Source organism: Abramis brama (assembly GCF_963993115.1).
Source record: "Abramis brama genome assembly, chromosome: 19".
NCBI lineage: Eukaryota > Metazoa > Chordata > Actinopteri > Cypriniformes > Leuciscidae > Abramis > Abramis brama.
The window spans coordinates 9963145-9980171 of NC_139981.1; the positions used below are offsets into that span (position 1 = coordinate 9963145).

Below are 17027 nucleotides of genomic sequence, written 5' to 3' on the forward strand. Positions count from 1 at the left end.
TGCACTGTATAAAGGTCTAAAGAACTATAAAAAACTGTTTTATGGAGTTTTGGACTTCTTTTAGAAAGGTGTTACGTCAGCTAACAATAGGTATGTTGTTAAAAAAACAATAGAATCCGTTGAACACACTGTAATTCTATCCCTCACAATCTCGTTTTCATTACTGTCAGATAAGAAATAAGGTGCTATCCTGACTAAGGTTTAAAAAAATGACACAATTCAGTATTATGTCCATGTGCTACTGTACAGGATTCCAACAGAAGTGAATATACTACTCTTGTTGACTAGTGCCAGATCCATTTTTAAAGCCTTTCTTTTTCTCTCTGTGTCTGGTGAAACAGTGTTTCTGCCTTTCGCAATAATTGTCATTCACCTCTGATTCCTTAAATCCCATTTTATTTGGGAGTGTGAGCAGAATAGTTCTCCTGCCTGCACCAGACAGCTTGTTCCTGTCCTCGGGCCTCAGTCTCGAGCGCTGTTCTTTTGTCATCCTTTGATTCCTCTGCTGGCCTTCCTAGCGTGAGCTGGACAGGGCTGATCTCAGGGCTGTGGTGGGCATCCTGTCCCATGCTCAGGCCCTGCTGTTTCGGGAGCTGGCGCCACTGCTGCCGCCCACCTCCAGAGTCTGGCAGCGCTCTGACACTGGCCCTAACCTCCTCCTCACACTATTTAATCCAAATGTTCTTCTGTATTAGTGCACTCATCTGAAATTTTATCCACAATTTTTGCTGTTCTTCAGGTCTTTCACAAAGGACCATTCATCTGCCATTGTTTACCAAAATAAGAAATAGAAGAATAATAAAACTTGTGAGAGCCGCAAGGACATCTCCATTATTTGTAAACCCGTTTAAGCTCTGTTAGTGGACCATCTGCTTTTTTGACACAGGGGTTTCTTTTCTTCTCGAAATGCATGAGATTTATTGTTTGATACTGATTCAGTATTAGTAAAAAACAATCATTAATATGTAGCTAGAAAAACACACCATAATCACTCAAAGAGAACATGCATAAACTCTATGTGCAGACATATGGCGTGACTTACTGTTGGAGTTACTGGATATGACATATGAGTTGTATAATGTATATGACTTTGTATGACTCAGATAAAGATTTTTTAAACAAAAAATACAGTGAGCTTATAGATCCAAGTACATGACTTTACAGCCCTCTTACCGCATAAGAAAATTATTAAAATCAATTAATTTTTTTTAAATGTAATTAAATGTTAATATACAGTATACTAACGTTCAAAGGTTTGGGGTCAGTAGGATTTTTTATTTATTGAAATTAACATTTTTATTCAGCAAAGATGCAATAAATTGATCAAAAGTGACTTAATAAATACAAAAATATTAAGCAGTGCAACTGTTTTCAAAATTGATAATAATAAAAAAGCACCAAATCAGCATATTATTATGATTTCTGAAGGATCATGTGACTGAAGACTGGAGTAATGATGCTGAAAATTCAGCTTTGCATCATGGGAATACATTACATTTGAAAATATATTCAAATAGACAACAGTTATTTTAAATTGTAAAAATATTTCACAATATTACTGTTTTTACTGTATTTTTGATCAGCCATGGTGAGCATAAGAGACTTCTTTCAAACACATTTTAAAAATCGCGCAACTCCAAACTATTCGTTATTAAACTCATTTGAATGACTCATGACTCCTGACATAATATCACTAGAAAAATAATGAATATTTTTATGAATAATGAATCTAAAAACAAAGTTTGCTCTTTATGCTGAATGATTCCAGTAGAATCAGCTGTTTGTGTAATTCCCTCACCTCACACACAAGCCGTCTGCAGCACCTTTGCACCTCTGGAGACAGGCATGCTGCATTAACCTATTATACTATCACACCGCCCTTAATCAGCAAATGTCAAACGCCTCTCAATCTCCCCCATATTTATCTGCTTTACAGCCGCTCAGGGAAAAGTCTCGAAACCGTCCAATGCGCGCGACCCGTGCCCTTGTTCAGGGCCATGTTAGTTTGTGTTTGACTCCCATAAACCGTCCCAAAGAAAGAAAAAAAGAGAGAGAAAACTCCCGTAGTCATCTCTGAAGCTGGACTCGCAACGGGAGTCTGATTAAATTAGAAGGCTGTCCAGCAGCTAAGGCTGCAAATCCAATAACCTCCCTCCATTTACTGGCACGCAACTTAATTAGGTTTTTAATACAGCTTAGTGCATGGAGCTGGGCTGAGCTGGCCCGGCCTGGACACTGCTGCCTCTGCCCACTACTAGAGCTGGAGAAGGGTTTTAAGGGAGAGGAGAGCTTCCCCGCTGACCCTGGTGAAAGGACACCATCTGCTGGCTCCCAGGCTAACTGAAGCCAGATCAACACACAGACACGGTGAACCCGACTGATGCGCTGACAAAAGAGCGCTCAGGTAACTGTATTGGCCATTTACATATCTATAAAATGCCAATTAGTTCAGAGAATACTGGCTTTTGTATGTACCTGACTTACCGGGGGGGAATTAAAAAAGGTATACAAGTAACTTAGAACTGTTCCTGCAAATAAAAGCAACAAGACTGCTTTTCAAATTGTTCTAAAAATGCAATATCTTAAAGTTGAGGTTCTCAAACAAATCTGAGTACCTAAACCCACACTGTTGCTCACAAGTTTGGGGTTGGTAAGATTTTTTGTAAAAATAAAATAAAAATGAATACACAGTAAGAACAGTAATATTCTGAAATATTATTATCATTTAAAACAACTGTTTTCTAATTTATAATATTTTAAAATGCAATATATACAGTGCTATGCATAAGTTTAGACACCCATGCTAAAGTTGACTAAAAAGAGGAATAAAAAAATCATCTTTTGGAAATTGAACTTAATGCCTTAATTAAAAAAATTAGGAAAAATCCAACCTTTAAGGACACCAGTTTTCTTTGTGAATGAATAATGTATCGTAAATAAATAAATGTTCTTCCTTAAAATACAGGGTGCATAAGTTTGGACACCCCTGTGTTAAATTCCCATAGAGGCAGGCAGATTTTTATTTTTAAAGGCCAGTTACTTCATGGATCCAGGATACTATGCATCCTGATAAAGTTCCCTTGGCCTCTGGAATTAAAATAGCCCCACATCATCACATAGCCTTCACCATACCTAGAGATTGGCATGGTTTTATTTCAGTTAGCCTAATAGCTGGTTTGATTTGCATTGAGAGATGATCTTATGGAAAGTACTCCATGCCAATCTCTAGGTATGGTGAAGGCTATGTGATGATGTGGGGCTATTTTAATTCCAGAGGCCAAGGGAACTTTATCAGGATGCATAGTATCCTGGATCCATGAAGTAACTGGCCTTTAAAAATAAAAATCTGCCTAATCCTAATTTTTTTAATTAAGGCATTAAGTTCAATTTCCAAAAGATGATTTTTTATTCCTCTTTTTAGTCAACTTTAGCATGGGTGTCTAAACTTATGCATAGCACTGTAATTGAGGTGGCAAAGCTGAATTTTCAACATCACTACCCCAGTCTTCAGTGTCACATGATCCTTCAGAAATCATTCTAATATGCTGATTTGCTGCTCAAGAAGCATTTCTTATTATCAATGCTTGTTTCAGGATACTTTGAGAAATAGAAAGTTCAAACAGCATTTATTTGAAATAGATATATTTTGTAACAATGTCTTTAATGCATCCTTGATAAATAAAAGTATACATTTCTTTAAAATTACTTGACATAGAAAGAAATCTTACCAACCCCAAAATTTTGAACAAATGTAGATACTTTTTGCAATAAATGAATATTTTGGTAAATATAAAACTTTAGCTCTATGGGCGAATCAAAATCAATGTCTGCGGTAATGGACAGTATGCATCAGATGCCCCTGAGTTTATTTATATATATATATATATATATATATATATATATATATATATATGAAGAGTTCAGATGCAAAAGCCTCTAAGTGCCATCTGAAATTTTCTTCTAGAATGGTCATTTTTATAAAGCTTGTATATTTAAGTTCAGTAATTTCACTTAAATGACAATTAATAGGTAATTTGCATTGCCATTTAAGTGAAATTACTGAACTGAAATATACGAGCTTGATAAAAAATTATCATTTTAGAAGAAAATTTCAGATGGCACTTAGAGGCTTTTGCATCTGAACTCTTCATATATATATATATATATATATATATATATATATATATATATATATATATATATATATATATAAAAGGTTTACTTACAATGGAAATTTTGTTAGATGATAAAAGTATTTTTTTTAATTATTATTATTCTAATTTTTTATTATTCTAATTTAGTTTAATTTTACTAATTTTTTAAAATAAAACTTTCTTTTGGTGTAAATTCTCTGCAGGTGACGAGGCGAGTGGCCTGCAGTGCTGCCACCTGTACAGCTGATGGACTGGACTGAAGTTCCTCTGCTCGTGTGGCCTGCTGTGGCCTCAAGGTGTGTGATTTTTCGGAGTGATGTTCAGAGCTTAGCATCTGTTTAGCGTCGGCCAAATGAACTGGCAAAGAAGCAGTGGATACACTCTCAGCTCTTGCGAAAAGACAAAACAAATCACAACTGTCAATTTTTGTCCTTTTTAAAATCATAGCTGACATACAGACCCCCCCAAATCTGGTGATATCAAAATAAATAGATATCAAAATAAAAATGTATTTAATGTAAAATAATACAATTTAAAATGTAAGAAAAACCCTGGAAGTCATCTCATGTGTGAAAAAATGGTTTCTGAACAGTGCAGCTACACAAATAAAACCATTTATCTATTTTAAGACATTCTAATGAGAACAGGGCTCACAGAAACAGTAAAAATGACAGTTACTTAGTACAGCATATCAGAACAAATGAGCCAGGTTTAGTTCCTTCAATGCACAAACAAACCAATAGAAAAAGATCTCAACAAATGGAATGACAAATCACTAAATCCAGTGAATTTACGAGGCTCGCATCAGCAGCATGCTGCAGATAGTGGCGGGAAGGGGTACGCGAGGCTTGGAAGAAGGATAAGCAGTATAGAATATATGCAATCTGTCTTGGCTTGCCTGGTTAAAACATGGCTGTCAGCGGCAGCGAGGACACAGTCCCTCACTGCTCTCTCCTGCTCTGCCAGGGCCAAACACAGCTCCACTGACCCCAGGCCTTGGATCTCACAGCCCTAATCTGATAGACTCACCAGTGTCTATTGTTGCACATGATCTCTACTCCCTCTGTCTGTTTTTATTTACAGATCTGAGTTTGGACCCAATGTAGATATGGCACTGGATTAAAATATAAATGTTAACCCCCAAAAAATACAAATAATAATCAGATCGTTAAACTAGATCAATCATAGGACAATAAATGTTACATGGCATTGTCATTTATTATCTGATTTTTTATAGCTAAAAATAAGGCTTTAGAATGAAGGAACTCACATTGAAAATGAAGTGTTACTAAGTGGTTATTTGGATAATCAAGACTGGATTACAGAGGTGACTATGAGAGTGGCCAGTGAATAAATGTGAAGACAACAGAGCTGTATGATTTTACCCAGAATGGCTCCTAGTCCCTCCCTATGAATTGCAATGAATACTTTCCATCTAATGATAGTCCATCTAACCATTTCTAGATAGGTTTTCCCAAAATGGCAAGCATTCTTCTCCTAAAAGATGCTGTAAAACACATCAATACTGGAAACCCTGCAGAGGAGCACTTGACAAAAATTAAATAAAAAAAGAATCCATATCAAGAACATGAATATTAGTCTAGAAGTTGGCTAAGCCGTCACTTATATTTTATTATTTTTATTTTGTTGCATTATTATTTTTATTTTATATATTTACTATCACTATTATTTATACCACCATTATTATTAATTGTTTGCTTTTGTATCTTCAGTATTCTTAACGATTTTGGATTGGCAACTCATTTCTGACACATGTAACAACTGAACATTTTGCCCATTGTTGTCAACAGTTATGTTATGAAAAATATTTGAAAGATTTGAAAAGCAAAATTAAATTATATATATATATATATATAAACTGTTGACAACAACTGAATAATAACTAACTAAATAAATGTTGTAACTTTTAAATTAAAATAACTTTCTTTGTCTTTGTAATTTGTACACAATGTTATGGACATTAACGCCAGTTAAAAGTTTTGATCTACTAGACTCCGAGCTACAATAAATATCTGCTGTTAAAAGATAAAAAAAAAAAATACATAAAAAAAATTACATTCAGCTATACAACATATGTGATGTCAGTTCCCTACAAACATCATAAAGTTTGTTACCACCTTCAGCTTGGATTTCCTTGCGAAAACTACATAGGGACCTTGAGAAAGGAGCTAAGTGAGCACTTTTTGATGTTATAAATGGGGTCTTAGCGCTGGATAGTAAGCGATTGGATGCACCACGAAGCGTTTTACAGTTCGCATGCCTTGGGATGTGCCCAGCACCCGCGTAAGCAGGAGCAGTAGAGCCACCGCTCCACAAGGCTCTGTCAGCAGGCCATGGAGCTGTTGCCCCCAGCAGTGTGGGCCAGCTGGCCCAAGAAGACTGGAGGAAAGAGGGATATTAGGGTGGAGAGGCTCCCTGCTGCCCCCTAGCTGCAAAGCCAAGAGTGCAAATATGTGTGACTTTACACTATGACTTTTAAATATAGAGCATAATTTGTTCAAACTGAATTAAATGTGTCAGAAGTATCTACTGAATGTGTTATCAGAGCAATCACTGATTACTGACAGATCAATGATCACCGTTTTCAACATTAAAATTCATAATAAAAAACATTTTCTTGGGCACTAAATCAGCATATGTGGATCATTTGACACTGAAGACTGGAGTAATGAAAATTCAGCTTTGTCATCACAGGAATGAATCACATTAAATATATGAAAATAGAAGACATTTATTTTAAATTGTAATAATATTTCACAATACTACTGTTTTTACTGTATTTTTAATCAAATAAATGCCGCCTTAGTGTGCATAAGAAATTTCTTTCAAAAGCATAAAAAAAGTTTCCGTGCCCAATTTATCAACGGCTGTATGATGATGATTATGATCAACAGGATAAAAGAGAGATTAAATTGATCCTTCTCCTTATATATTCTGAAGAAATTGTGAGCAGTGCTTCCACAGTAATGAACATAGTAAATCTTTTCTTCTTTTTTTAACACTTCAGTGAGAGGTTTTCTATTACAGCTGCTTTGACATTGTTCTATTTTCTTACTGTCATAATCTATCTCTCTCAAATGGGAAAGCAAAAATAATATCTGCTATGGTCTCCACTCTCCACTATAGAAGTTTACTCTGCTAAAGTTCCAAACACAGAAATGTGAAAAGAGTCTATATACACACCTCTGTGCAACCAAGCGCACCAGGTTTGAGTTGGCTGTTGAAATTGAATACTCGATCTATGAGTCTGTCAGCAGATTTATGGTTGAAATATGTTGTGTTTACATGCTCACTTTTAAATAATGCCACTTGAAGCACTATTATTATAAACAAAACTCTTGTTTGATTTAAAGAAGAGAAAAAAGCTTTTTTTTCCTTTCATGCAGACTGATTAAAAAAATGCTAAAGGTACATCTGACCCAGAAAAGACAAAGATCAGCAAACAAATGCTAAAGTAAAAGTGACAAGCATCATCCACATCACATATGCCATCTCCTTAACTCCTTGCCAACTTCATTTGCAAGTGAAAAGTTTACTAAGCTTTTTTGCTTTTGGGAAAAGCAGCACACACACACAGTGTCTTAAATGCGTGTCCGCGTGTGTGTAAGAGAATGATGGGGTGGGTGGCAGGGAACCAGATGAAGCAGCCCTCGCCCGAGGCCCAGCCATCTCCCCGGCAGCAGCGCGGCTGTTCTCGGACATTTGTTCCATTGCACCATCTCCTCCAGCCTTTTCAGCAGCGCTCCAGCTACCGCTACACATGGCTCTCCATCCACGCTCCCCTCCGCGCACATCCACACGCCACTACCATCTTTCTTTATGCGGCCATATGGCTGACAGAAGCCTGTAGATTTAGGCACACATCTGCGTATACGCTACAACACTCCTTTAAGAAACAGGAGCGCGCTTGCTTCTGTGTGTGTTGGTGAGAGGGAGTGATAATTGGTAAAGACGCTCATTGGCAGATGCGTGTTTGTGGGGCTCATCTAGTGGAGATGAGAGAATGTTTGAGGAGCTTGTGTGAGCAGGGACTCGGAGCAGGTGAAATTTTGGACAAATAATCATATTGCAATCATATAACAAATAATTATATCCGGGTTTTATTTCTACCCAAATTCAGGGTAGCTGACAAACAATCTTTTTTTTTTTAAATCAACAAAAAGACTTCTTTTGAATGTTTAAGTGGATGTTTAAGGTGCTGTAACTAGTCTTTTTAAATAACCTTCGAATAACTTCCCTAGTTCCTAAACATAGTTTTGCGGTGTGACGAGTAAATTCTAAAATTCACAAAAAGTAATACAAGCAATATAAGGCCATAAAAGCAGAATGCATACTAATTATAAAATGCTGTTTAAAATCATTTAGCCTCACTATAGAATGCCATGCCGCAGGACCTGTCATCTTACTAAAAGCTTTTCATGTTAAATACCCATTAATGCTTTCTGAAATTAATTTTGAAATGCCATTATAGAAATGTCCATGATTTCCAAGCTTGGAAATGAATAAAACAAATTCCCTGTTATTTCCATGGACCCCTGCCTGCCTACTTATACGATGTTTGTCACCCACAAATGCATCTGCTTTCAAAGCACAAGACAGTTAAGCAGTAATAAGAATTTACAACACATGTTGTTTAGCCTGATATGAATAATAATAACATTAATACTACATTTAATACTAAGGGCATACCTGAGTATGGCTCAAATAGCTAATTAGGTACGTTCATTCGATTAAAGTTAGATATAAAATAAAGTTTAAATTTCTGTTTATAAATTTCCAATAAAATGCAATTGTAAGAACAGTAAAAACAGTATTCTTACATTATTTACAAAACCATTTCTAATTACATTCTTCATCAATACACTTCATTTGAACTTAAAGAGAGTCTTTGCCTGTATTGTATGTTAATGAGGCAGACAATATGAAATTAGTCAGTAAAATATATATATATATATATATATATATATAGTCTGATTACTACATCCGAAAGTGGCTTTTACCACACTAACGTCAACTATCTTACACAGCAGTGAAGCGATGCCCAAAATGCATTTATGAAATAAAAATAGGATTGATCCGCATATGTATTATTGATGTTCTCCATAAAGCCGAGGCTATTACGCACAATCGTTGGCCAACACTCAAGCCTTTCATATATCACTGGCCCTAATCTCTAGGCAGAAAATATGCGAATACCACGTGGAAAATAAATAAATAACTTGCAGGAGTGAAACATTGTGTGCCGAAAACCCCTGTGTTGCTTGGCGTTGGCTCGAATGGTAAAAATAAATCAAGCTGATTTTCCAAATGTTTCATGCGTGCCACGCTGTTGCAGCTCTTCGCAGCACAGATTGTGCGCCCGATCAAGAATATCTGAGGTGGGGCCCCGGCTATTTGCATGCATGCTGAAGCCATTTGCACCAACTTATTAACACGTACACCTTAACCCACGGGCGGCGGGGTGAAGTGCCCTACAGAGCAGAGACACCCGGGGCACTGAAGACGCGGGAGGGACCAGACCTCTCAGTTTCTTACTCAGAGCCGAGGGCTGAAGTTTGGCTCCGGCACCTTCTGTCTTACATACCAACAGCAGGAGAAATGTGTGTGTCAGCGTTGCAATAAACAAAGCATGCAAACAGCGAGAAAGAAACGGTGCGATGTGGTAAACTCTCACAAATAGATTTTTCTCTATTTTGGCCAGCACATGAAATTGTTTTATTTGCACTCTTGCACGTTGAAACTTTCTCTTTGTTTTGAATTCTTCTCAAAAGATTAGCTTTAACATTAAATTCATAGAGGATGCACAACAAAAAAAAGACTGAATCATTTGACAATCTCTAGCTTGTATATATCTTCTATGGTAAACATAACTATAAATATTTCACACATATAGATTCTTTCTAATCGCTCCATCTCACCTCTGAGCTCGGTCTGTGAGCTCTTGTGAGAAATGTTGCGTAATTGCAAAGGTGACAAACCATTTTAACAGCTCCAGTTATGTGAGGAAAGCTCACTTACATGCCCACACGGCACAACTATCTAAAAACAACATACTTTTCATTACGAGGCGGCAGTGGAAACGTAACTTTTCTCTGTATCTGCTTCTCTCTGGTTCGAGGAGGTGGATATTCGCTAATATGTAAAGTTGTGGAGGAAACAGAAGGATGTTGTGCTCCCAGCAGAAGCTCAGTTCAGGCTGGAGGTACTGTGGATACACCCACACACACTCACTCGCCCACATGCTGGCTCGGGCGGTGTGCCAGACGCCCCTCAACCCTACACTCAGTGGCCACATGTGCCCCTGCCTGAAACACGCACACACGCAGTCTTAAGTGTTACGAGTGCACTGCTTACATGTATCAGATATATAAAAAAAGCCAGTATCTGATTCCAGTTAATATAATAGACATATTGAGAGGTTACAAATCTACAGCCTGCAAATCCAATCAATGGCTTCTTGAAGAGCCAGCCTTATTTCAGTCTGACAAAATGTAATTTCTGATGAACATACACTACCATTCAAAAGTATGATGTCAGTAATATTAATACTTAATAAATTAATACTTTTATTCAGCAAGGAACCATTAAACTTAGCAAAAGTGACAATGAAGACATTTAGAATGTTACAAACAATTTCTATTTCATATAAATGCTATCTTTTAAACATTTTGTTCATCAAAAATAAAAAAAAGTATCAGCAGCACAACTGTTTTTAACATTAATAATAATAAAAAAAAATATTTGAGCCAAAAATCAGCATGTTAGGCCCTGTTTACACCTGGTATTAAGATGCGTTTTGGTCGATCGGATCACAAGTAGATGAGGGAGACACATTCCCGTTAACACCTTGAGTTTTAATCCATCTCTTTTGTCCACTTTCAACCACTGTCCTGATTTCTTTGAGCGGAGGGTCTATGAGCAGTTAAATGTATGTGTTTTTCAGATCTTTCGATCTAATGAATTAAATAACCTCACGCAATTTACATATGAACGCACCTGGAGACGCCAGAAAAACATACGGAGAGCATCAACTTTCGTTTCTATGAGTGTGTGTTAGAAATTGTGCTTGGTATGTTTTCTCTTCAAACAAAACTTGGGTCTCCAGCCAACAAAGTTTAAATCCTGTCTGGCTAATGCACTTACCATAATGTTTACACATTAGGTCAGTAGGTGGAGAGTAGGCGTCTTTTGTGGCTGTTTGAACACATTCGACCACATGCGTTTTCGACTACCTCTGGAAGTGGTCAAAAGTGGACAAGCTCAAAACGTTTTAGATCCCGTTTACACCTGTATTTAGCATTGTCCACTTGTGATCCGATCAACCAAAATGCATCTTAATACCAAGTGTAAACAGGGCTTTAGAATGATTTCTCATGTTAGAAGGATCATGGCTGCTGTTAACATCACAGGAATAAATTAAAATATATTAAAATAGAAATCAGTTATTTTAAATTGTAATAATTTCACAATATTACTGTTTTTACTGTATTTTTGATCACATCCTTGGTGAGCCTAAGAAACATTATAAAATCTTACCAACCCCAAACTTCTGAACAGTAGTGTATTTCAACCTGTTTTGTTCATTATTCTTCCACTAATTCATTGACCTCAATCTAGTTTGTGATTCTTTCTCATGCCTACCATTAGATGATGCTTTGAAGGGTTTGTTCAGACAGGCAGCAAAAATATGATTTTTTTTATTGCCGTATCCAACTAAAATATGGTTTTGTTTTTTGTATTCAGAACAGCATAAATAAATGAAATCTGATGTTAACAAATTTGGACAAAAAGACAAAATTTAACCACATGCAAAATGACAAAGACAAACTGGATTTATACATGGTGTTATACACTACACAAGCTCCTATATAGGGACTGTATATGTGCGGACTTGAGGTCAGTGCTGCAGGTGTGTGTACCTCTGCTTCATGCGCTGGTGCATCCTGCCGTGCTGCACACACTGCTCCTCCATCTCCTCACAGCGACCTCGCAGTTTCTCAGCACTCTCCTGCAGGTGCTCTTTCTCCAGAGACAACTGCTCTATCTCCGCTCTACACACACACACACACACACGCTTAAGTTTTAGAATCCACATTTGGTTGCTGTTAAATAAAGCTATAACTCTAATAATAAATCTGCTTTAACTCTAATAATACTTGAACTGACATTAGATCAGTCAGCCCTCAAAAACAGAGAGTTTAAAAAGCAGCAGCTTACAGAGCCTAAACAAAACTGCACATTTCACAAAAACTGATCTTAATGGACAGTATATGGACAGTAGATGGATCTTAATACACAGTATATTACTACTATCAGCTGATATAAATATTTTAATATGATAAATTCAGGATTCACTCCCATATTTAAATGCAGCATGTATGAGGGGCTATCAGGAAGTAGCAGATAACCTTTTTTTCTTCGTTTGTCTGTTTTTCCACATTTATTGAAAAGAGAGTAAAGAAAGTAAAGGAAAATATAGCAGCAAGCAGCAATTCTCGGGGTCCAAGCACCAATGGCCCATGTTAGCGATCCAATTGAAATGTATCTTTTGATGTGGTTTTTACAGCAAAGTCCATCTTGAATATTCATTGAAAGTAAGGTTTGATGGGATGGGATACAGAAACACATAGGTGTCAAAAGCAGCAACCGACTTTAAAGGAAATCACACTCTCTTACTGTTAGATTAAAAGAGAAGTAAAAAAATTCCCCAATAAATGTTTACTGTTGTAAGGCAGTTTGTGGTGTAAGTGTGGACTCATATTCAGCATTTAAATTTAGATGAATTGCATGTCATAGGATGCCACAGGACTATTTCAAATAAATGTGAAGATATCATTTGCAGCTCAAAATCTAAGCATTTATCTTAAGGCTATTTTAATTTTTATAATTTATTTCAGCTGTTTCCTTCTACCCTTATGCTTGCAGTTCAGCACACAAGTGTTTGTTTACAACAGTAAATAAGTTTATTTGTAGAATTGTTATTATATTATCTTAAAAAAGACAAATAAAACTGTCTCTCCATTGGATAGCAACAGATTTAATCATGTCTGGCAAATTAAAAAAAATATGTTTTCAATATGTAGCATATTCAAATATGTTGTATATTCAAAGTTAAATAAACATTTAATGATCTATAAGCATTTCACATTATTATCTGTACACTAATTAAATGAAACTATACTGTCAGTAAACCATAGGTATACAAATAAACTAGATCAATGCCTTTATTTCCATTCAAAGGGATGAAAACTGAAAGATAAACATTAGGCTTAAAATATTCCTTATCCTGTTGCTACCAACCAATGATGGTGGGAAACAAAGAATTTTGATTCTGTCACACACGGTTGCAGAGTTATTAGCTAAAACTTAAGTAGCTTGTTATAGCGCCACCTTGAGGCCCATTTTTCACAAAATTTGGTACACATATACATTTTTAATGGTTGGCCATTCATATTTGATGTTATTAGCCACTGAAATTTGATTGGCTGCTAGCGGACATGTTTTTTTTTTTAAATGTCCGATTCATATTAGAGGATATGTTAGGAAGTCCACCAAAGAAAATGAATACCAATTTTCAACCTAATGAATTGTACTGTTGCGAAGTTATAATTGTTTTTAGTTTTAGCACCCCCATTGGCAGAATTATATGAAACTATTGGTGTGCCTCCTCAGAATGTCCTGTCGTCTTTGTGTGTCAAGTAAGTCAACTCATAAAAATGGGCATTGCCTGACTAATTAGTTAAATTATATCTTTGCTTTTAATAACTTTCTGCCAGCACCGTCCCTAGCTGCTGTCTGCCAATTTTGGTGAAGATCAGACCAACGGTAAAGGAGAAGTTTAAAAAAGTATGTTTTTAAGAAAAGCCAAAATGGTGAAAAGATTTATATGTTGTAGGGCTTGACTCAAAAATTCTGGGGACATTTTTTGTTTGAAACCCTCAGGGTTCCAAAGGTATGATCCAAAATGCAAATTGCCTCTTTATAGCGCCACCTAGTGTCAGACGGGTGTGTGTCTGTGTGCCTGAGTAGCGGTGCATGATTGGGACCATACTGCTGAGTTTGGGGTCTCTGCGAATTATGGTCTCTGACACCCATACAGTTTTAGGCCAGAAAAATAAGGAAGAAGAAAATCAGTACAAACAAAAAGAGAAATAGGGAGGAAAGAGAGTTTGGATCACTGAATGGGTCACAGCCAGATTTGAACTTGCACTAATCACTTTGCCATGGCTCCAATGACAATTACTTAGGCTTAGGCTTTTTTTTTTCTTAGCAAAACCAAACTCTCATTGCACCAGAAACACCTGAGCACTCTGCCATCAGGTATAGCCCTGCCAAGTCAACTCCATTAGCACTGTAAACACCCCGCTCTCCAAAAGTTAGTCTACAACGAAGACATCAGCTCCCCAAAACAGATCTTTGATTTAATGTGTAAACTTGTTTAATAAGTCAACAGCAGACGTCCTAATGGGTTGTGTTTGATAAAACTGTTAAAGATACAAGTAATTAAATCCACCACCACAACTCGCTTGGATGTGCTGCATTATAAACACGAGAGCAACCTTCATCTGAGTCTTATGCAGAATGAACCTTGTAGCCAGCGTGCTGCGTGCTCATCTGCTTATAGGTTTAAAACACAACACTTAACAGAAGGCCACACTGTCACCGGATATAAAACAACAGGACAGGGAGATCAGTAGAGGGAAATGAATCAAGTGTGTGTGTATATACATAGTCAATACACTGCTCTTATTATATAACATATTATTTGTTTTAGTTTAACTACATTAAAAGGCAATGAAACACTTACAAAACTGTCTACATTATATATATATATATATATATATATATATATATATATATGTATATATACGTATATACACACACATATTTATGGTGCCAGATTGCATTAACACTAGACCTTTATGAGATTTTGTATGTCGGCAGTTGATGATTAACATGAACATAAACTTTTTGTAACTTTAGGTTAAATTGGTAACACTTTACAATATGGTTCCATTAGTTAACATTATTTAATGCATCAACTAACATTAACTAACAATGAGCAATGCATTTGTTACAGCATTTCTTAATCTTTGTTAATGTTAGTTAATAAAAATATGACAACGTCTATTGTTACTTCATATTAGCTCAGGTCCATTAAATAATACTAACAGACACAACATTTGATTTTAGTAATGTATTAGTAAATGTTAAAAATAATGTTAACTAAGATTAATAAATGCTGCATTTATTTATTTATTTTTATTCATTTGTTCATGTTAACTTTTAGTGACCAAATTAAAGAGACCAGTCACTATTTCTCTTCTTCTACATTTTAAAATCTCACTTCTACTTAAATAATAAAATAATTGTAACTCAAATCTAATTTATTGATTGTTATTTGTTTGTAATAAATGCGATAATGTATAGTTGCAAGATGTTATCGCAAAATAATCCCTGACAGAATTATCAAAACCCTGAGGCAATGTTGAAAATCCCTTATGTAATTTACTGTACGTCAACAGCCCATCCTTGTTTGTTTTAACCTTTTAAATTCATTTCATTCACCTTGTTTGCAGAAGTTATGCAAATACAGCTTTTCTTCACTTTTTGTGCTTCTTTATGGTTCACTTAAATAGTCCTGTAGTGTGACATTAATTCTTAGTACAGATATTCCATCAGGTCATAAAAATATAATGAGGTCATAATATGAGTTCATAAAAACTGCATGTATAATAATTATAAAAGAATGAGAAAATGCTGTAAGTAGAAAAGTAAAGTAGAACACTGCCTGGCATTTGTCAATTACCCATGTGAGTGTTTTTATGTCAACAGCAACTGTAAAACTACAGTGCGATCACAAATACGCAGAGATGATTCGCCGCATTCATCTTCTTCAGAGGTCTTCATGAGTTCAGCGTGCGGGCGGAAGGGGGAGGGCGAGCAGCAGTGGCCTGTACCTTCCCAAGCTGGGCTGACTGACCATGGCAGATTGCAAGCTGCGATGTGAGTAATGCGCTTTACACTGTTTTAACAGCTGACTACCCCAGAGGCCTGAGGTGAGAGGAACATGTGATGGGCAGAGAGCAAAGCCTGCGCAGAGGACAGGCTGGCGTGTGCCAGGGTACAGTGACAGCTCCCTTACTGGGGCACAGACTAGAGCAGTATGGCACAGAAAGGATGCCACGCTCTGGATAACACACCGCGAGTGGCTCTGCGCTGAAAGTCGGACTCCGCGAAGATACACAATTCACAAAGCGTCAACAAGATCAAACAGTTGAGAAGTCGATGTCAGGCAATCTGCATTTTAAACATGGAAACTGATATTCACTGATTTCACTGCAAGGAATAGCACAGTTACAGTGAACACTATGTTTAGTTCAGCTCTAGATATGCTAGACGTGAGAGTCATGACCAAAGAAGCCCTGAAGACAGCCAGAGTTCACACATCTTTAAACCAGGGAATTTTACCGAATTTTACCAAATTTTACCACATATTTACCAAATTTTGATGATTTCTTTAGTCATTAATGAACTAGCAATTTCTAATCAATAAAATATGTAGGAAATTTTTTTAAGACTAATCATTTTAAAACTCAACAACTTGCCATTCCCAGACCTTCTGACCAAAGGAACCCTGGACACAAATGTAGGTCTGGTCCCTGGCCTGAACTTGACTGGGTTCAATTTTTTTTTAGTTTTACATTGGGTTTGAGTTTGTAACAAATTAAAAAAATGAATACTGTATACATGATCTTAAAGGACTGAAAGTGCTACATGCCTGCTGCTCTGGGCCAGTTCCTCCAGCTTTGCCCCAAGTGCCTGACATTCCTCCTTCAGTTTCCCAATCAG

At 36.4% G+C, this 17027-nt stretch overlaps 1 protein-coding gene across 1 annotated transcript in view; it reads right to left on the reverse strand.

Annotated features, from left to right (window-relative positions):
* Positions 1-17027, reverse strand: part of sdccag8 (SHH signaling and ciliogenesis regulator sdccag8) — a 41958-nt gene that overhangs the window by 4237 nt on the left and 20694 nt on the right. The window contains exons 15-18 of the mRNA XM_084092650.1: positions 16957-17022; positions 12095-12226; positions 4332-4543; positions 2476-2479 (exon numbers count right to left, since the gene is read on the reverse strand). Of these exons, the coding sequence (XP_083948776.1) occupies positions 2476-2479; positions 4332-4543; positions 12095-12226; positions 16957-17022 (414 nt within the window). The remainder of the gene's footprint in view (positions 1-2475; positions 2480-4331; positions 4544-12094; positions 12227-16956; positions 17023-17027) is intronic.